This window comes from Bos mutus, chromosome 14 (assembly GCF_027580195.1).
Source record: "Bos mutus isolate GX-2022 chromosome 14, NWIPB_WYAK_1.1, whole genome shotgun sequence".
Classification (NCBI taxonomy): Eukaryota; Metazoa; Chordata; class Mammalia; order Artiodactyla; family Bovidae; genus Bos; species Bos mutus.
In genome coordinates, this window is record NC_091630.1 from 8,283,436 (window position 1) to 8,306,453 (window position 23,018).

Genomic DNA, 23,018 nt, shown 5'->3' on the forward strand with positions numbered 1-23,018 from the left:
GTTTTTTAAAAAACGACTAAAATGTATACGGAAAAATAAAAAGCCAAGAATAGCCAGGATGCTTTTGAAGAGCAGAAAGAAAAGATCTGTCCTACTAGATTCGAAGGCTTAAATTGTTCTAGTAATTAAGACAATGTGGTACTGGTACAAGTACAGTTATACTGCTCAATGCAACAGACAAAAGCCAAAACCATTCCCATGCATGTAAAGTCCCTTGGTATAAAATAAATGAGTCTCCGATAGATTAAATTTCAAAAACAAAATATCAAAATATTAGTAAAAAAACTGAAGAGAATATCTTTTTGATCTATGAGTAGAAAAAGATTTAAGTAAAATTAAAAAAAACACACTGACTATGAAAGATAGTTAACTTTTAGGATAATAAAATTAAGGACTTTCATTCATCAACACAATAAAAAGATACTTTACAAAGTGGTAACAGATTCTGTAATACATAAAAGTTACAAAAAGATTAATGTCAAGAATATATAAAGAACTACAAATTTTTTTTTAAGGGCACACAAATATGCAATTACCATAAAATCCAGAAACTGCACTTGTGGGCATTTATTCCAGAGAAATGAAAACTTACGCTTACACAGAAACCTGTACACAAATGTTCACAGCAGCTTTATTTGTAACAAAAACTGAAAAAACGCATACATTCTTCATGGGTGGATGATTCAACAAACTGCAGTATATCCATACCACAGAATAAATAATATATACATATGCATATGTATTTTAAGCGGCTAAAGTAGTTTAAAGGTATTTTTCAAATGCTTAACATTCATTGTTTTGAATGCAACCCTGAATATTCATTGGAAGGACTGATGCTGAAGCTCCAATACTTTGGCCACCTGATGCGAAGAGCTGACTCACTGGAAAAGACCCTGATACTGGGAAAGACTGAAGGCAGGAGGAGAAGGGAGGGACAGAGGACGAGATGTTTGGATGGCATCACTGACTCAATTAACATGAGTTTGAGCAAACTCTAGGAGATGGGGAAGGACAGGGAAGCCTGGAGGCTACAGTTCATGAGGTCACAAAGAATCGGATACAACTTAGGGACTAAACAACAATTTAACTTCGACTTGAACTCTGTGCAATTATAACAACACTAAAAAAAACAGATTTTAAAAAGTATCATCAAATGATATATATGAATACCTACTTAATATTTTAGGCAATTCAAAATTTACTATACTACCAACACTTCTGAAACTATATACTATATTATGAAAATTAGTTATAAAGATTGGCCTTATAAAATACACATTTCATAACAATGTTATACAGACATACATCATCTTAAATGGAGAAACACTAGAAGCATTCCTTTTAAAGTCAATAGTAAGATAAATGTGGCTACTATCACCACTTTGGATGTCCCAGTTTGTCCAAAACCAAGAGAGAAAGAGAATAACAGAGAGCAGTACCAAAGGCATAAGAATTAAAAAGGGGAGAAATATTATTTACAGATGATATGGTTTATAGGAAAAAAGACTACAGATAAATTAGAAATAAAGGATAGTCTGACAAGGTGGTGGGATATGATATTATTATCAATGTCAGCTGAACTTCTATACATCAACAGTAAACTGGAAAATGTAATTAAAAATATCCATATATGGTTGTTGATACCATGAAACACTATTCAGCAATAAAAAAGGATTGATATACAAAACCTAGATGAATCTCTGAGGAATCATGGTGAGTGAAGAAAAAATTCTAAAAGGGTATATATATGCTGTTATGATTTCATTTATAAATATGTATTTTTAACAATAAAATTTTAGAAATGGAGAACAAATTTATTGGTTGCCACAGTTTAAAGACAGGGAGTGGCAAGTGGGGAGGGATGTGTGGTTATAAAAGAACAACATGAGGGATTCTTGTGGTGATGGAACTGTTCTGTATCTGACCTATGGTGAGTACACAAACCTACACATGTAGTAAAATTATAGAGAACTATTAATATACATACACAGACACCACACACACAGAAGAACATATAAAACTGGGGAAATCTGTACCTTAATAAAATGAATACAATTATCCCAATAGAAAACTGGGCGAGAGACATGTATTTCACAAAGGAAGAAAACTAAATGTCCAATAAACATTTGAAGAAGTGTTAGCCATCACTTATGATCAGAGAAATATAAATCAAAATCACAAGATATGATTACATATCCATTAAACTGGCAAAAATGATAGTCTGAAAATGCCAAGTCTGGAAAGTGGTGTGCATCTAACTTTGTCTCTTATGTAGCATGGGTAGAAGCATAACGTGGCCAACAGTTTGATACTGTTGAATGTTCTAACCCTAGTAATGCAGTGATACATCCCAAAGAAAACCCTGCACAGGTACCGGCAGGAAACATACAAAGATGGTCTCAACAGTTGACAATAATAGAAATTTATTTAAAATAACTAGTGAATAAAATGAATATGTTATTTTAGTTCAATGATGACAGTGTATCATATAATCCAAAGATTGTAATTCATTCAATTTTATGCAAAGCCATGGAACAGGTGAGAAGAGAAAGCAAAGGAAGAGAGGATAAAGAGAAAAAAATCAGCAACAAGAAGAGTTCCTGAATTTGGGCTAAGATACTGGGAACATATCTCAGCAAGGACAAACATCAGGGTTATATTGTTCCCCTAGACTTCTAACTTTTTTCAGAGATATTTAACTGATATCCTATACCCACTTCTGACAACTAATCAACAGAACCATGGCACTAACCAATCCCAATGCTGGCAGACTGTATGAAATTCAGTCAATAGCTGAAGTTACTGGTTTGATATAACTGCACTTTCCATGACAATCAATGGCTTAGACTAACTGGACAGGTGTTATTTTAAGTGATAGTCTTTCTCAAACTGTAAAATCATCCTCTCTCCAAAACCAAACTGAAACAGGGCCCGAAGACTACAGAACAAAATGTCACCTCATGATCTGGTCACTAGCCTCTGAGCAATCTTGCACCCTTGCACCCTCTTACCCGGAGGTAAGGCTCCGTTCTTACCTCAGGGTCCCTATACATGAAAGGCAGCAAGATGGGATGCACTCTGGAACCAGACTCCGCGGGTTAACATGCTGGCTCCTCTCATCAGTCCCCGTGTTCTACTCAAATCCCTTTTTGCCCTTTCTGCACAATGAGAATCATGACAAAAAAAATACACAGGATTCTGTGTGGCTTAAATATTTAAAATACCTCTTAATATATGTAAAATGCTTAGAACAGGACCAGCTTACAGTAAATAAGTTATTATTGCTATTGTCTGCCATGTCTTTTAAAAACTGGTCATAGGTAAAATACTGCCTGAAAGAAGCTTTCTCTATTTAGAATAAACTTCTCCCCCCGCCCTGTTACTCTGCTTCCTTATATACATTTGTAGTTATCTGTTTACTTGTCTCTATCTGTCTTTTCCTCTAGACAACCATGGCTATCTTGTTTATCATTATATCCCCAGTGCCTAAAACATAATTACAGGACATTTTGGTTGTAGTAATATGATGGTACTTTTGTTACACAGGTATTTCCTTTTTCATAGCAGTTACTACATCTCCATTAAGCACAATATTTATGCGACACAAGACTGAAGTATTACTTTTTACTTCTGCAAATTCATTTTTTTAAAAAGTCCTTCGTGGTCAGTAGAACTCCTGGGATAGGAAAAATGAATACTGGAGACAGCTTGTTTATTTACGGACATTTTAGACATATGAATACCATAAGCCCTAATAACTTTTTACTAAGTGAATAAGAATTTAGTCAACAGACTGCCAAGGCTGACTTTTTACTTTGTACTTCAAAGATTATTAATATAAATAAAGAGTCCAGGAAAAAAATCCTTGCTTTAGTGATTTCAAATGGTCCTCCCCCATTACAAACACTATTCTAGTATATTTGATACTTTTTTTTTCTGCTTTTTTATGAAAACTGAAAGTGAAAGTCGCTCAGTCGTGTCCAACTCTTTGCAACCCCATGGACTATACAGTCCATGGAATTCTCCAGGTCAGAATACTGGAGTGAGTAGCCCTTCCCTTCTCCAGGGGATCTTCCCAACCCAGGGACTGAACCCAGGTCTCCCACATTGCAGGCAGATTCTTTACCAGCTGAGCCACCAGGGAAGCCCAAGAATTCTGGAGTGGGTAGCCTATTCCTTCTCCAGTAGATCTTCCTGACGCAGAAATCAGACCGGGTTCTGAATTGCAGGCAGATTCTTTACCAACTGGGCTTCCAGGGAAGCCCATTCCTATAGTAGCCTATATATACAGGAGGGATAAAAATTTTCATATAAATTTTCAATGGGTACTAACCATCCAGGGAAAAATACATTTCTAGGCTATTTCAGAAAACATTTTACATTTGAGTTTTAACTTTCTCAACTACATAATCTAGAGGAAAACAAATACTACTTTATAAAGAGTTGTATATTCTGCAAATTTTATTAAAGTAACAAAAAAGAGGCATAACATATGTACTGAGAGAAAATTATCATGGATAAGTCTATTCTACTTTAAGCATACTAAGTCACAATAAATTTTCAAACCATATACAATAAAATCTTTGTAATAATTCTTGTATATATTACTATTCAGTTGCTCAGTCACGCGCAACTAGTTCTGACCCCGTGAACTGCAGCACACCAGGCTTCGCGGAACTTCACTATCTCCCGAAGTTTGCTCAAACTCTTGTCCCTTGAGTAGGTGATGCCATCCAACCATCACATTCTCTGTCGTTCCCTTCTTAACCTGTCCTCAATCTTTATTTTTAATTAATTACTTTAATTGGAGGATAATTTCTTTACAATACTGTGGTGGTTTTTGCCATACATCGACATGAATTACCCACGGGTGCATGTGTCCCCCATCTGAACCTCCCTCCCACCTCCCTCCCCAGCCCATCCCTCTGGGTTGTCCCAGTGCACCACCTTTGAATACCCTGCTTCATGGACCGAATTTGCACTACTCATCTATTTTACATACGGTAATATATATATTTCAATGCTATTCACTCAAATCATCCCACCCCCACCTTCTCTCACAAAGTCCCAAAGTCTGTTCTTTATATCTGTGTCTCTTGCTGCACTGCATATAGGATCGTTGTTACTGTCTTTCTAAATTCTATATATATATGCATTAATATACTGTATTGGTGTTTCTCTTTCTGACTTAACTTCACTCTGCATAATGGGCTCCAGTTTCATCCACCTCATTAGAACTGACTCAAATGAGTTCTTTTTAATAACTGAGTAATATTCCGTTGTGTATATTTACCACAATATCCTTATCCATTTGTTTGCTGATGGACATCTAGCTTGCTTCCACGTCCTAGCTATTATAAATAGTGTTGCAATGAACATTGGGGTACATGTGTCTCTTTCAGTTCTGGTTTCCTCGGTGTGTATGCCCAGCAGTGGGATTGCTGGGTCATATTGTCCTCAATCCTTCTTAGCATCAGGGTCTTCTCCTATGAGTCAGCTCTTTGCATCAGGCTGCCAAAGTACTGGAGCTTCAGCATCAGTCCTTCCAATGAATATTCAGGGTTGATGTCTTTCAGGATTGACTGGTTTGATCTCTATCAAGCGTCTTCTCCACTACCACAATTAGAAAGCATCAATTCTTTGGCACTCTACATTTTTTATGGTCCAACTCTCACATCTGTATATGAATACTGGAAAAACCACAGCTTTGACTATATGGACCTTTGTCTCAGTGATGTCTCTGCTTTATAAAATACACTGCATAGGTTTGTCATAGCTTTTCTTCCAAGGAGCAAGTCTTTTAATTTCATGGCTGCAGTCACTGTCCACAGTGATTTTGGAGCCCAAGAAAATAAAGTCTGTCACAGTTTCCATCTTTTTCCCCGCCTATTTGCCATGAAGTGATGGGACTGGATGCCATGATCTTCGTTTTTTGAATGTTGAATTTTAAGCCAACTTTCTCACTCTTCTATTTCACCTTCATCAAGAGGCTCTCCAGTTCCTCTTCGCCTTCTGCCATTAGGGTGGTGTCATCTGCATATCTTGAGATTACTGATATTTCTCCCGGCAATCTTGATTTCAGCTTGAGTTTCATATAACCTGGCATTTCACATGATATATTCTACACAGAAGTTAAATAAGCGGGATGACAATACACAGACTTGACGTACTCCTTTCCCAACTATGAGTCAGTTTTCGTTGTTCCATGTCTGCTTCTAACTGTTGCTTCTTAACCTCCATAGAAGCTTCTCAGGAGACACATGAGGTGGTCTGGTATCTCATCTCCTAAAGAATTTTCCACAGTTTGTTGTGATCCACACAGTCAAAAGCTCTAGCATAGTCAATGAAGCAGAAGTAGATGTCTTTCTGGAATTGCCTGGCTTTTTCTATAATCCAATGAATATTCGCAATTTGATCTGTTACCTCTGCCTTTTCTAAATCCAGTTTGTACATCTGGAAGTTCTCTGTTCATTTGCTGTTGAAGCCTAGCTTGGAGAATTTTGAGCATTACCTTGTTGGCATGTGATGAATGCAACTGTGTGGTAGTCTGAACATTCTTTGGCATTGCCTTTCTTTTTAAATTGGCCCTTTTCCAGTCCTGCGGCCACTGCTGAGTTTTCCAAATGTGCTGGCAAATTGGGTGCACCACTTTCACAGCATCATCTTTCAGGATTTGGAATACATCAGCTGGAACTTCATCACCTCCATCAGCTTTGTTGGTAGGAATTCTTCCTAAGGCCCACTTGACTTCACACTCCAGGGTATCTGGCTCTAGGTGAGTGATCACACCATTGTGGTTATCTGGGTCATTAAGACCTTTTTGATATAGTTCTTCTGTGTATTCTTACCACCTCTTCTTAATACCTTCTGCTTCTATTAGGTCCGTATCACTTCTGTCCTTTATTGTGCCCATCTTTGTATGAAATGTTCCCTTTGTATCTCTAATTTTCTTGAAAAGATGTCTAGTATTTCCCATTCTATTGTTTTCCTCTATTTCTTTGCATTGTTCACCTAAGGCTTGCTTATCTCTCCTTGTTATTCTTTGGAACTCTGCATTCAGATGGATATATCTTTCCTTTTTTCCTTTGCCCTTCACTTCTCTTCTTCTCTCAGCTGTTTGTAAGGTCTCCTCAGACAACCATTTTGCCTTTTGGATTTCTTTTTCTTGGGGATGGTTTTGATCACCACCTCCTGTATAATGTTACAAACCTCCATCCATAGTTCTCAGACACTCTGTCCATCAGATCTAATCCCTCGAATCTATTTGTCACTTCTACAGTATAATCATAAGGGCTTTGATCTAGGTCATACCTGAAAGGTCTAGTGGTTTTTCCCTACTTTCTTCAATTTAAGTCTGAATTTGGCAATAAGGAGTTGATGATCTGAGCCACAGTCAGCTTCTGGTCTTGTTTATGCTGACTGTATAGAGCTTCTCCATCTTTGGCTGCAAAGAATATAATCAGTCTGATTTTGGTATTGACCATCTGGTGATGTTCATGTGTAGAGGCTTCTCTTGTGTTGCTGGAAGAGGGTGTTTGCTATACCAGTGCATTCTCTTGGCAAAAACTCTGTTAGTCTTTACTCTACTTCATTTTGTACTCCAAGACCAACCTTGCCTGTTACTCCAGATAACTCCTGACTTCTGACTTTTGCATTCCAGTCCCCTATGATGAAAAGGTTATCTTTTGGGGGGTGTTAATCCTAGAATGTTTTATAGAACTATTTAACTTCAGCTTCTTCAGCATTAGTGGTTGGGACACACACTTGGATTACTGGGATATTGAATGGTTTGCCTTGGAAATGAACCAAGATCATTCTGTCATTTTTGAGACTGTATATGCCTTTATATTACTATGCGGAGTATGAAAAATTTACATATAGAATAACCTACTTTCCCTTAAAAAAAAAAAAAAACAACTAATAAAGAATAATTCTGTACCTTTGGAGTATATCCATAATTGAATGAATCCATTTTTTCTGAGAGTCAGGAATAAAAGTCTGTGAATCTGTTAGTCCTGCATCAACAACACAGGTTCCAGGAGCTGAAAAGAAACTATCATCTTCTTTATTTTCTTCTGTTATCAACCTAGCATCTCCTCCTCCAAATATAACAGCTGCACTTAATTTTTTATGCTAAAAATGGGGGAAAAAAGGAAAAAAGTAATGCACAGCCATAATTAATTTCTTGAATACATACTTAAAATTAAATGATTCTACTTCTTAACAGGACAATCTGAGCTTCCATTAGGAGAAAACCCCTCGTTCACTAGATACCATTACAGTCCCTCATTACACAGTTCTGGAACTGTGTGAGCTTACTTACGTTTTTCCACCTATAACATAAAGTTCTGGAACTCTCAGTTCATCACATAGAAGACATTCAACAGTTGCTAACTAACTGAACAAATTAGAAGTTAAATAAAAGTTTTTGGTCTCTTCCTTGTATATATTTATGTAAACTTAATCAGCCAATTAACAGATATTAAGAAATGCCACAGTCATATACATGAACACTGGGCAAGTTCTGGGGCCTAGGCAGGTTTTTATTTCCCTTCGGACATTGACACAAGATCTCAAAAGGAAATGTATTAATAACTGATAACTGATAATTTATCCTAGTTTATAATATTTTTTTTCAAGAAAATTTAGCTTATAACATTACCTGCTTGGCATTTAGAAAGACAAATGTTTTCCCTTTGAAGATTTGTTTTCTTTCCTGGCGTCCTGATAGATCAATATTTTTACTTTCAATAGCTGGTTCATCAACAGGTGGGTAAAAACTACAAAAAATAAAGTATATTATAATTACATACTACACTGTACGTATAACATGAAATTTGTAAACAGAATTGTCAATCTGGACTAGAAAACTAGAAAGGCTTAATTTCTATAATACAACTGTATTGTTAAAGAGTTTTACCTGGGACTAAAGGACTGAAAGTACCAAAATGCTTTTACTATAAATACAGTGACAGGTGCAACACAGAACAGCAGAGCTGTTCTTTATTTTCTAAAACTATATAATGTAAGAGTAGGCAATCATAACAAGAGACAATTAAATATATATAAACTAAACAATTATGTGAATTACAAATGGCTGAGAGATAAAAAGTAATAAGTAAAACCAAAACTGAAAAAAAAAATAGTAACAAATGGTTGAAATATCATCCATTAGAAATCAAATTCTATTTGCATATTAGACTTGCTTGCATGAGTGTGTGCTCAGTCTCTGCACTGTGTCTGACTCTTTGAGATTTCATGGACTGTAGCCTGCCAGGCTCCTCTGTCCATGGAATTTTCCAGGTAAGAATATGGCAGCAGGTTGCCATTTCCTACTCGGATCTTCCCAACCTAAGGATAGAACCTGTGTCTCCTGGTTCTCCTACACTGCAGGCAGATTCTTTGCCACTGAGCCACCTGGGAAACCTCATCATGTTTGGTTATAAATCTCTTCGGAGAAGCTCAGGAAATTTTAGAACCTATATTTTGCCAGTTTAAATAAAATTTTCAAAGATTTAAAAACACAATCTTTTAGCTCTTAAGGCAATACTCTCCTTAAGGTAATATTATAAACACATCTTAGTCATCCATAGATATTAGGGAATAGAAGAAAATAGAAAAGTAAAATCAAGAGATAATTACTAAAACTTCTTATCAGTCCATAGTTTCAACTTTCTATATAGTCAGTTCTTCTGTTAGAGCTATTAACTGACCAGTCTTTTAGTTTCTCTACCTTCTAATAAAAATTACTACTGTTCATGGATATAAAGACTTAATATTGTCAACATGTCAGTTCTTCCCAACTTGATCTATAAAAATAAACACAATCCAGATAACTTCCAGCAAGTTACTTTGTGAATATCAAAAAACGGATTCTAAAGTTTATACAGAGAGGAGAAAAATTTAGAATAGCCAACACAATATTGAGGAAGAACAAGATTAGAGTACTGACACTACCAGAATTCAAGGCTTAATATAAAGTGAAGAGTAATCGAGAGAGTGTGGTGCTGATGAAAAAAAGAGACAAAGAGATCAATGGAAGAGAACAGAGAACCCAGAAATGGACTCACATCAATAGAGTCAACTGATCTTTTACAATGGAGCTTACACAGTCTTTTCAACAACTGGTGATGAAACTGGACATTCACATACAAAAAAATGAATTTACACTCAGATCATACACTTTTCACAGAAAATAACTCACAATGGATCACAGACCTAAATATAAAAGCAAAAGTATAAAACTCCTAGAAGATAACATAGGAGAACATCTATATAGCCTTGGATATGGAGATGACTTTTTAGATATAACACCAAAGGCATGATCCATGAAATAAATAATTGATAAGTGAGACTTCATTAAAATCAAAAAGTTCTGCTCTGTGAAAGATAATGTCAGGAGAATGCAAAGACAAACCACAGACTGGGAGGAAACATTTGCAAAACACGTATCTTATAAAGAACTGTTACCAAAAATATATAAAGAACTCTTAAAATTCAACAATAAGAAAACAAACAACCTGATTTTTAAAAACAGCTGAAGACTTTATTAGATACTTCCTCAAAGAAATATAGAGAGCAAATATGCATATGAAAAGATGCTTAGTATCATCATGTATCATCAAGAAAATGCAAATTAAAGCAAAGAGATACCAATACACAATTAAACTTTATAATTTCCTAAACTTTCATTTACCATGTTTGTTTCAGGCTAATGTATCTCTTGGGTCTGCAATTTTATTACAAGATAATAAGTTAACTTGTACCCGTTTCATGGATGTTGGCAGAAGACGGAGACTCCTGGGTCAGAGAAAAGCTGGCAGTAAGCCTCACTGTGTTTGCAGCAGCTCCCCTTCCATACCAAGTTCGACGGGGATGACACAGACTGTACCTCCCGAGAGCAGTGTTACAATGAACTTAGGAATCCACGCATTTTATAAGAAGCTTTCAGCAGGCCTGCTCTTTGGCCTTGGAAGGAGGTATTACTTCATCCCTCCAGGTTTCTCACTGTAAACAGAACCCTGAGAAATGGCCTAGGTATAGGGCAGTCAAGGGTCAGGGCCTTACACTGTTGGAATATTCAGCTAGTTTTGTATGATGTAAGGACTCTCTTCCAACAGTGTTTTCACAAAACAATGCTTGTTGTTTGAAATAAAGTAACTGAGAAAACACTATAATATGAGAAACTTTGCAAATTTTCAAATAAAGGGAAACTTCCTTTTTCTCTTGAGGGATCATTTTTTTAATATTCAGACATAAATAATATTTTAATGGACTTCCTATACTAGAGCACAGAGTATCAAACTTCTTTTAAATGGAATCATCTATACGGGTACTTCTATAACAGTGTAAGAAAATCAGACATCACTAACCACATCAGGTACTCTATCTTACCCCTGACTTACTCTGTTTCATTGTAACAGTGCAGAGATGCAGACATAATTGCAACAAAAGAACTACATTTTTTGTTAGGTAAAAATATTATAGTTTGCTTGCTTGCATGTTCATCTAGTCAAGGCTATGGTTTTTCCTGTGGTCATGTATGGATGTGAGAGTTGGACTGTGAAGAAGGCTGAGTGCCAAAGAATTGATTGATGCCTTTGAACTGTGGTGTTGGAGAAGACTCTTGAGAGTCCTTTGGACTGCAAGGAGATCCAACCAGTCCATTCTGAAGGAGATCAGCCCCGGGATTTCTTTGGAAGGAATGATGCTAAAGCTGAAACTCCAGTACTTTGGCCACCTCATGCGAAGAGTTGACTCACTGGAAAAGACTCTGATGCTGGGAGGGATTGGGGGCAGGAGGAGAAGGGGACGACAGAGGATGAGATGGCTGGATGGCGTCACCGACTCGATGGACATGAGTCTGAGTGAACTTCGGGAGTTGGTGATGGACCGGGAGGCCTGGCGTGCTGTGATTCATGGGGTCGCAAAGAGTCAGACACGACTGAGCAGCTGATCTGATCTGATCTGAATGGCAGAAAGCAAAAAGGAACTAAAGAGCCTCTTAATGAAACTGAAGAGGAGAGTGAAAGAGCTGGCTTAAAATTCAACATTCAAAAAATGAAGATCATGGCATCTAGTTCCAACACTGCATGGCAAATGGAAAAAAAGTGGATGCAGTGACAGATTTTATTTTCTTGGGCTCCAAAATCACTGCAGTGAATACCGCCATAAAATTTAAAGATGCTGACTCCTTGAAAGAAAAGCTATGACAAACCTAGACAGCATATTAAAAAGCAGACATATCACTTTGCTGGCAAAGGTCCATATAGTCAAAGCCATGACTTTTCCAGTAGTCATGTAAAGATTTGAGAGTTGGACCATAAAAAAGACTGAGCACTGCAGAACTGAAAATATCTAGTACCAGAATTGTGGTATAGAGAAACTCTTCAAATTCCCTTGAATAGCAAGATCAAACCAGTCAGTCCTAAAGGAAATAAAATTCTGAATATTCACTGGAAGGACTGATACTGAAGCTCCAATACTTTGGCCACCAGATTTGAAGAGCTGACTCATTGGAAAAGACCCTGATGCTGGGAAAGATTGAGGGAAGGAGTAGAAGGGGGCAACAGAGGATAAGATGGTTAGATGCCATCACCAACTCAATGGACATGAGTTTGAGGAAACTCTGGGAGACGGTGAAGGACAGGGAAGCCTGGCATGCTACAGTCGACAGGGTAGTAAAAAGTCAGACACAACTGAGCAACTAAGCAACAACAATATTTTAAAACTGGTAATAAAATAATTAGCATGAGTAAACCACAATCACAGAAAACTAACCAATCTGATCGCATGGACCACAGCCTTGTCTAACTCAATGAAACTATGAGCCGCGCTGTGTAGGGCCACCCAAGACGGGTGGGTCATGGTGGAGAGATCTGACAGAATGTGGTCCACTGGAGAAGGGAATGGCAACCACTTCAGTACTCTTGCCTTGAGAACCCCATGAACAGTATGAAAAGGCAAAAGGATAGGACACTGAAAGATGAACTCCCCAGGTCAGTAGGTGCCCAATATGCTACTGGAGATCAGTGGAGAAATAACTCCAGAAAGAATGAAGAGACGGAGCCAAGCAAAACAACACCCAGTGGTGGATGTGACTGGTGATAGAAGCAAGGTCTGATGCTGTAAAGAGCAATATTGCATAGGAACCTGGAATGTTAGGTCCATGAATCAAGGCAAATTGGAAGTGGTCAAAGAGAGATGGCAAGAGTGAACATTGACATTCTAGGAAGCAGCGAATGAAAATGGACTGGAATGGGTGAATTTAACTCAGATGACCATTATATCTACCACTGTGAGCAAGAATCCCTTAAAAGAAATGGAGTAGCCATCATAGTCAACAAGAGAGTCCGAAATGCAGTACTTGGATGCAATCTCAAAAACGACAGAATGATCTGTTTGTTTCCAAGGCGAACCATTCAATATCACGCTAATCCAAGTCTATGCCCCAACCAGTAACGCTGAAGAAGCTGAAGTTGAACGGTTCTATGAAGGCCTACAAGACTTCTAGAACTAACACCCGAACAAGATGTCCTTTTCATTATAGGGGACTGGAATGCAAAGGTAGGAAGTCAAGAAATACCTGGAGTAACAGGCAAATTTGGCCTTGGGAGTACAGAATGAAGCAGGACAAAGGCTAATAGAATTCTGCCAAGAGAACACACTGGTATAGCAAACACCCTCTTCCAACAGTACAAGGGAAGACCCTATAGGTGGACATCACCAGATGGTCAATACCGAAATCAGACTGATTATATACTTTGCAGCCAAAGATGGAGAAGCTCTACACAGTCAGCAAAAACAAGACTGGGAGCTGACTGTGGCTCATCATGAACTCCTTATTGCCAAACTCAGACTTAAATTGAAGAAAGTGGGGGAAACCACTAGACCTTTCAGATATGACCTAAATCAAATCCCTAACAATTATACAGTGGAAGTGACAAATAGATCGAAGGGACTAGATCGGATAGACAGAGTGCCAGATGAACTATGGATGGAGGCTTGTAATGTTCTACAGGAGGTGCTGGTCAAACCATCCCCAAGAAAAAGAGATGCAAAAAGGCAAAACAGTTGTCTGAGGAGGCCTTACACACAGCTGAGAAACAAAGAAAATCAAAAGGCAAGGGAGACAAGGGAAGATATACCTATCTGAAAGCAGAGTTCCAAAGAACAGCAAGGAGAGATAAGAAAGCCTTCCTCAGTGATCAGTGCCAAGAAATAAAGGAAAACAATAGAATGTTAAAGACTAAATATCTCTTCAAGAAAATTAAAGATACCAAGGGAATATTTCATGCACGGATGGGCACAATAAAGGACAGAAATGGTATGGACCTAGCAGAAGCAGAAGAGATTAAGACGTGGCAAGAATACACAGAAGAACTATACAAAAAAGACCTTCACAACCCTGATAACCACAATGGTGTGATCACCCACCTAGAGCCAGATATCCTGGAATGCGAAGTCAAGTGGGCCTTAGGAAGCATCATCATGAATGAAGGTAGTGGAGGTGATGGAATTCCAGTTGAGCTTTTTCAAATCCTAAAAGATGATGCTGTGAAAGTGCTGCACTCAATATGCCAGCAAATTTGGAAAACTCAGCAGTGGCCACAGGACTGGAAAAAGTCAGTTTTCATTCCAATCCCAAAGAAAGGCAACGCCAAACAATGCTCAAACTACCACACAATTGCACTCATCTCACATACTAGTAAAGTAATGCTCAAAATTCTCCAAGCCAGGCTTCAACAGTACGTCAACCGTGAACTTCCAGATGTTCAAGCTGGTTTTAGAAAAGGCAGAGAAACCAGACATCAAATTGCCAACATCTGCTGGATCATCAAAAAAGCAAGAGAGTTCCAGAAAAACATCTATTTCTGCTTTATTGACTATGCCAAAGCCTTTGACTGTGTGGATCACAAAAAATTGTGGAAAATTCTGAAAAAGATGGGAATACCAGACCACCTGACCTGCCTCTTGAGAAACCTACATGCAGGTCAGGAAGCAACAGTTAGAACAACATGGAACAATACACTGGTTCCAAATAGGAAAAGGAGTATGTCAAGGCTGTATATTGTCACCCTGCTTATTTAACTTATATACAGAGTACAGTATGAGAAACACTGGGCTGGAGGAAGCATAAGCTGGAATCAAAAGTGCTGGGAGAAATATCAATAACCTCAGATATGCAGATGATACCACCCTTATAGCAGAAAGTGAAGAAGAACTAAAGAGCCTCTTGATGAAAGTGAAAGAGGAGAGTGAAAAAGTTGGCTTAAAGCTCAACATTCAGAAAACAAAGATCACGGCATCTAGTCGCATCACTTCAAGGGAAATAGATGGGGATACAGTGGAAAAAGTGTCAGACTTTATTTTGGGGGCTCCAAAATCACTGCAGATGGTGACTGCAGCCATGAAATTAAAAGACGCTTACTCCTTGGAAGGAAAGTTATGACCAACCTAGACAGCCTATTAAAAAGCAGAGACATTACTTTGCCAACAAAGGTCTGTCTGGTTTTTCCAGTTATCATGTATGGATGTGAAAGTTGGACTATAAAGAAAGCTGAGCGCCGAAGAACTGATGCTTTTGAATTGGTGTTGGAGAAGACTCTTGAGAGTCCCTTGGACTGCAAGGAGATCAGTCCATCCTAAAGGAAATCAGTCCTGAATATTCATTGGAAGGACTGACGCTGTAGCTGAAACTCCAATACTTTGGCCACCTAATGCAAAGAGCTGACTCATTCGAAAAGACCCTGATGTTGGGAAAGATTGAAGGCAGGAGGAGAAGGGGACGACAGAGGATGAGATAGTGGGATGGCATCACCGACTCAACTGGTATGAGTTTGAGGAAACTCTGGGAGTTGGTGATGGATAGGGAGGGCTGGCATGCTGCAGTCCATGGGGTCGCAAAGAGCCGGACACGACTGAGTAACTGAACTGAACTGAGTTAATGCTTAATTTAAATTCGTAGTAAAATACTTAATTTACATAGAATTTTAGATTTTTTTTTTTAAACTTCTTCAAATCTGTTAGGTCGTTTAGACAATAAGCTACTGACATACATTTTAAGTATGTTCTTATGTTGACTAAAAACACTCACCATTTTATAGTGACCAGTATTCTAACCATGCAATCTGAAAAGAAAAATCACAAGTATCTTCCTACCAAACCACCATTTATGTTACTGCAGATGTGATTAATGCAGTAGATACAGTAGACAGATCCTTAGTCTGGTGGTTTTCAAATTTAGCACAGCATCCAAAAAATTACGTAAATAAAAAAGCTATTATGAATCTTTCCAGATATTGCAATTAGTTACATTTCTTTTATTAAGCACCTATTACAATTCAGTAAGCTCAGACTTAGTGTATACCAGTAGTTAAAATAAATAATACTAATAATACAAAATACTTAAAACATTGAGCAGGACAGGTACTAGCCTCATTTTTCAAAGAAGGTAATAAGCTCGATTTCTAAGGCCACAGCACTGTTCATATTCTGGTCCAAGACTCCAGCTCTGTAACAGGGCTGTGGCACCTCACAATTTCAGGTGCCCTGCGTGCACGATGCCTGGCACCAGCATGTATGCCCACTGGTACTACCTCGGGGTCATTACTATCCTTCACTATTTTTCTTTAAATGTTGGCACACATGTCATATCTGCTTCACCAAGATAAAGAACAATCAACAAAGAATTGCTTGGGAAACTTTCTGCAGATACTAACAAAAAAATTTCATTAATAATGCTGAACTGTAACGTTACATCCTGATATAATCAAGAAAGAGGGTATTAACCTAAATCAAGTCAGTGCAATCATATTTTATATGTCATATTTTGTTATATTTCAAATACACAATATACCTTTCAATTTCTGGAAGTTGTTTCTTGGACTGAACTGCTTTAAGAAATTCAGTAAAATATTCTGGTTTTACAATCGGACGCCCACAAATGAGTGCACATATTGTCTAAAAAGAAGAAAACATGTGAATACATATACTCATACCCTAGTTTTTTTTAAGTTCTATTTTTCCCTGCGTCGCTTTAAATTTATAACGGAGACACAATCTATAAAACAGAAGTCAGTTCTGGGTCATGCCTTAGTTTTAGTGTACAAATCCCTATAAAATCACTTGATTATAAGAAGCTACCAATTACAATATATGAGGGGGAACAGACTGGGAGTTTGGGGCTGACATAAACACACTGCTATACTGAAAATAGATAACCTACTGTATAGCACAAGGGACTCTGTTCAATAATCTGTAGTAACCTAAATGGGAAAAGAATTTGAAAAATAATAGATATATGTATATGTATAACCGAATCACTCTGCTGTACAACTGAAACTAACACAACATTGTGAAATCAACTATATTCCAATAAATACAAAAATTAAAAATAAACTGTGGTAACCAAAATTCATGTAAGTTAAGATCCCTACAAAACAAAGGTCTATATGCTAAAAAAGCAGTAAGACCAGTGAAATAACAAACATAACATATGGGCAAATTCAAGTATCAATAAACAATCACTATTAAAGGTGAAAAAAAAGAAGTCACAAATTACAGTACTGATATAAAAACTGCTGGAGGCGGGGCCGAACAACATAACAAAATACAAGTCGATTTAAAAATGTATACCAATTACAAAAACATTAAAATGTATATCTTAGAATTAAGGAAATGTAACATCTACCCTAGAGAAGACAGTATCAAGAGATAAACATGAGATAGATCTTTCAGCCTAATTGCCTTTCAAACTGATTATATTAATAATTATGGAACAGTCTTTTTAATGGAAAAGGAAATAGCAACCACTACAGTAGTCTTGCCTGGAGAATCCCAGGGACAGAGGGGCCTGGTGGGCTGCCATCTATGGGGTCGCACAGAGTTGGACACGACTGAAGCAACTTAGCAGCAGCAGCAGTCTTTTTAAGAAAGTATATAAAGGAATACCTGGTGTTGAACAAAAAGCTCAAAGTAAGTATACACAGGTGGAGTAGAGGAAGAAACTTCACCTAGCAGGTGAATCAAGCCATAAGCCTCAAATAAGTTATATCCACAGTTTGAGAAAGATTAAAAGATATCACCACTGGCAATGAAAATAAAGAAGATTCAGCATAATTCTAAGAAATAATCCAGCTAAAGAGCTTGTAAGTGTGCTTCTAATAAACATGGGGAATTACCTAAATGTGAGCAAGCAATTTAGGGTACCTCTCAAGAATGGAATCTGAAAGTTATGAATCTCAAATATGAATGAAATAACCGACTTCTTGCATGAAGCAGTAATGAGCAATTCAACATTGGACTGACTAAGCTCCAATACATGTGATCTTGGGCAAAGGATTTAGTTGCTCCAAGCCTCAGTTTCCTCTTTAGAAAATAAAAGCTGAACTGAATGTTTACGTTCCCTTTTGGTTCTAACATTCAATGATTTTAAAAATATAAACTAACCTGTAGTGGGGGACAATTTACAAAAAAAAATAAATACAGTGACAAATTTCTTTTTGGCAAATGATTGATCAGAATATTGAAAAAGGAGTATTGCTCTACAAACCTTTGCTGGAATATACACAGTACTGTCTAATATCCAGGGACTGATGGTCATTAGCATCCCAGTCATTGGAACAGTATGTACTATGGTAAATGGAAGCTGGTTTCCCAGTCTGTCAAGTATCTTTCAAAACCACCTAACTGCCTTTGCTCTTACTTTATATCCACCAAGCAAGGGCTTGATTACCTACTTCATTTCTCATGGACCTTGGTATCTTTAAGGTGACTATGCTGGAGCCATATGTAAATATTCTGGTCACTATAAAGGTGTGTCTCTACTGTAAATTAATAAATGGACATTCTGAATTATGAATCTATTATCTGGGTTTATTACCATAAATTAGTACTCAAGAAGCTAATCACTCTGTTGAATTTATAAATCAATTTCATAAACTTACAAAGATGAAACAATCTCTGATCAGAGAAAACCCCACCAAAACACAAGTTTAACATGAGGTTCAATCTGAACAGCAAGGCTTTCTTTCTCTATGACACCTATTTAGCTATAACACACATATTCTAATTTAATTAATTATATAGCAAAGGATTTTTGTATCATCTAATAAAGGAAGCTAAATTTTTGCTGCTTTTCACCATAGATATAAGCCTAAAACAATCTCAGATTATCTATAGTCAAACTGTTGAAAGGAGACGAATCACCTCCCAAACTCATTCTTCAAATAGCTTTGGATTAACCAAATCTGATGAAGATGCAAAATCTGAAAACATACCAAAATATACCACTGTTTTAACAAATAGCATCTTCTAAAGGCTTATATCTACATATCTCTAGATTGTGACAATACATTAAAGTAATATTAAACTATAAAAAAAAGTTTTCGTGATTAGGGCCTAGAGCCAAATAAAAATTAAACAAAAGAGCATGAAACAGTGAGATATATCACAGACTAGAGGAAGAAAAGACATAGACTGCCGACTTTGAAGATGGGCAGTTGATCTCTAAATGCTTTGCTTTTAGACTGAAAACATTTCTTGGTGAAAGGACTACATAAGTCATTTAAATGCTAAATCAAAATCTGAAATATAATTTCATGTGCTTTTTGCTTGCTTTAGATAATAAACAGTGTTTCTGAAAAACCATTCTTAGCCTATATGGTAGGTATGGGGTTGTTTGGCATACACATATCTACAGCCAACAGTTCGGATAGTTTTAAAGTAAATGACTTTTAAAACATTTTTGTATAATGGGTAAATGAAAAAACTTAAATTCACAGAACTTACTTTAACATAATCACAATGCACTGAACTTACTTTAATGGTAACTTTAACTGATACCATGACAAGATGAGTACATTCCTCTGTCCAATTGTTTACAGTAAGTCCTCCAAGTTGCAATATGGCATGACTTAAAGCAGTTTTCCCAGAGACATCTAAACAAGAAGAGCATGCAACCAAAGGTTCATACTCTACTCTGTAAATAAAAATGTTACATAAATTTATTGTATAGTAAACTCAAGCTCACATCACACACTGTTATTTTGATTTTACGTATTACTATACATTCCAACTTAGCCCCAACAAAACTATCAGTCTTAAGTTGCAATTAAAAAAACCCCAAAGATCAAAAGCTTAACATTACACTTTGACCTATGCAGAATCAATCAAAAGTAGCTGCATCAAGATTCTCAGGGCCCACTCAAAGTCTCATTCACTCTTTGTCAATTCTGTATGGTGAACAAAATGCACTAACCACATACAGTGCGAAGTTCACTACTATCCTACTATGCTAAGTAGGATCGAAATAGACTAGTTCCAATTTATTATTTATAAATATCCTTTTCCTTTAGAATTTGATTGGGCCAAAATAAAGTTGTCCATTTTAATATCAATTTCAAAATTCTTACCTGAATTTACTTTCAAACACTCCAAAGGTAACTCTATCCCCTGACTTCAAAATTTGAGAAAGACCATTCTGCATTTTCTCCTCATTAACAAAGGTACCATACTTAGAATTATCTTTTATTGTCAATACAGGAATTTCATCTGTTTGGCTCTAAAAAAAAAAAAAATCAATAAATAATTTAAAATCTCTTACTACTGCATAAATACTATTCCTAGGGGCAAAGGTTTCAAAGAAAAGGTTGGTAACTTTTGGAACAGGCGATAACCTCCCAACAGAGTACATAGCACAGTTACTGTTTTGGCTGCAAGCAAAGAAATGATTACTCAACTAGCAATTAAGAGAAAAATGTCTTACTTTCAGAATCATTCATCTTAGAACATATATTTTCTTTATTTTTGCTAGGTCAGTGGAGATTTTCCTGACCTCTCAATTTGAGGACTATCTGCTTTTGTATAGACTGTTTCACATATAACATGACAGTTTCATTCCTAAGGTTTTTGTTTTTTTTAAAGTATTATCAAAATCACATAGGAAAAAAAAAATCAAGCCAATGAGAAAAGGCTAGAGTGTTTAACTTGAAGTAACAATTTTTTCTTTAGGATTTTTAACAATAATGCTTTTTTTTTAATCTAAAAGAATATAGACACAAAACCTAAACATTACTGAACAGATCCTGTTTGCTGATACACAGTCTTACCTCAAAATAGTGGTTTTTCTTTCTTCATTACCACAAGCATTACCATGAGCTCAGCTCTTGTATAGCTATATATATATATATATATATATGTTTTTGGGCTGGTTTAATTATATAGCACACCAAAACAAACTCAGTCATTCAAAGGAGCTGTGGGGCATATACACCAGCTGTTTTCCCTAGTAAAGCAAATCATTCTCCCTCTGAAAACCTAAGATATATGGCAAATAAGAGTGTTCATATGGCTACATAACTCTTTAAAGGAGGAGTCAAGAGTCCATTCACTGCTCTATTTCCAGGCTTTGGCACAGTACTGACACACAGTAAGCATTCAATATGTGAGTGCTTACATACTGAGGAGGAGGAAATGGCAAACTGCTCCAGTATTCTTGCCACAAGAACCCAATGGACAGCATGAAAAGGGCAAAAGATATGACTGAGAAGATGAGCCCCTTAAGTTGGAAGGTGTTTAATATGCTACTGGGGAAGAGAGGAGGGCAATTATTAACAGCTTCAGAAAGAATGAGGCAGCTGGGTCAAAGCAGAAATGATGCTCAGTTGTGGATGTGTCTGGTAGAGAAAGTAAAGTCCGATGCTGTAAAGAACAATATTGCATAGGACCCTGGAATGTTAGGCCCATGAATCATGGTAAGTAGAAGTGGTTAAGCCGGAGATGGCAAGAGTGAACATTGACATCTTAGGACTAAGTGAACTAAAATGGACGGGAATGGGCAAATTTAATTCAGATGACCAATGTATCTACTACTGTGGGCAAGAATCCCTTAGAAAAAATGGAGTAGCCATCATAGTCAACAGAAGTCTGAAATGCAGTATTTGGGTGCAATCTCAAAAATGAAAGAATGATTTTGTTTCCAAGGCAACCATTCAACATCAGAGTACAACAAGTCTGTGCCCCAACCGCTGAGGCCTAAGAAGTGGAAGCTGACTGGTTCTATGAAGATCTACAAGACCTTCTAGGATTAACACCCAAAAAAGATGTGCTTTTCATCACAGGGGAGTGGAATGCAAAATAGGAAGTCCAGAGATACCTGGGGCAACAGGCAAATTTGGCCTTGGAGTACAAAATGAAGCAGGGCACAGGCTAACAGAGTTTTGCCAAGAGAACACATTGGTTATACCAAACTCCCTTTTCCAACACAAGAGACGACTCTACACAAGGACATCACCAGATGGTTAATACCGAAATGGACTGATTATATTCTTTGCAGCCAAAGATGGAGAAGATCTATACAGTCAGCAAAAATTAAGACCTGGAGTTTACTGTGGCTCAGATCATGAGCTCCTTACTGCAAAATTCAGGCTTAAATTGAAGAAAGTAGGGAAAACTACTAGGCCATTCAGGTGTGACCTGAATCAAATTCCTTATGATTATACAGTGAAAGAGATGAATAGATTCAGGGATTAGATCTGGTAGATGGAGTGCCTGAAGAACTAAGGACAGAAGTTTGTAGCAGTGTACAGGAGGCAGCAACCAAAACCATCCCAAAGAAAAAGAAATGCAAGAAGGCAAAGTGATTGTCTGAGGAGGCTTTACAAATAACTGAGGAAAGAAGAGGAGCAAAAGGCAAAAGAGAAAGGGAATGATATACCAAACTGTATGCAGAGTTCCAGAAAACAGCAAGGAGAGATAAGAAGGCCTTTTTAAATGAACAATGCAAAGAAACAGAGGAAAATAAAAGAATGGGAAAGACCAGAGACCTCTTCAAGAAAACTGGAGATATCAAAGTAATATTTCATGCAAAGATAAGCACGATAAAAGGCAGAAATGCTAAGGACCTAACAGAAGCAGAAGATTTTAAGAGATGGCAAGAATATACAAAACTATACAAAAAAGGTTTTAATGATCTGGATAACCACAGTGGTGTGATCATTCACCTAGAGCCAGATATC

At 37.1% G+C, this 23,018-nt stretch overlaps 1 protein-coding gene across 4 annotated transcripts in view; it reads right to left on the reverse strand.

Moving 5' to 3' along the window:
* NBN (nibrin) overlaps positions 1-23,018 on the reverse strand; it is a 63,876-nt gene that overhangs the window by 36,906 nt on the left and 3,952 nt on the right. For all 4 annotated transcript variants that reach the window (XM_070382921.1, XM_070382923.1, XM_070382922.1 and 1 more), the window contains exons 3-7: positions 20,415-20,563; positions 19,822-19,981; positions 16,859-16,962; positions 8,663-8,780; positions 7,940-8,133 (exon numbers count right to left, since the gene is read on the reverse strand). In XM_070382921.1, the coding sequence (XP_070239022.1) occupies positions 7,940-8,133; positions 8,663-8,780; positions 16,859-16,962; positions 19,822-19,981; positions 20,415-20,563 (725 nt within the window). The remainder of the gene's footprint in view (positions 1-7,939; positions 8,134-8,662; positions 8,781-16,858; positions 16,963-19,821; positions 19,982-20,414; positions 20,564-23,018) is intronic.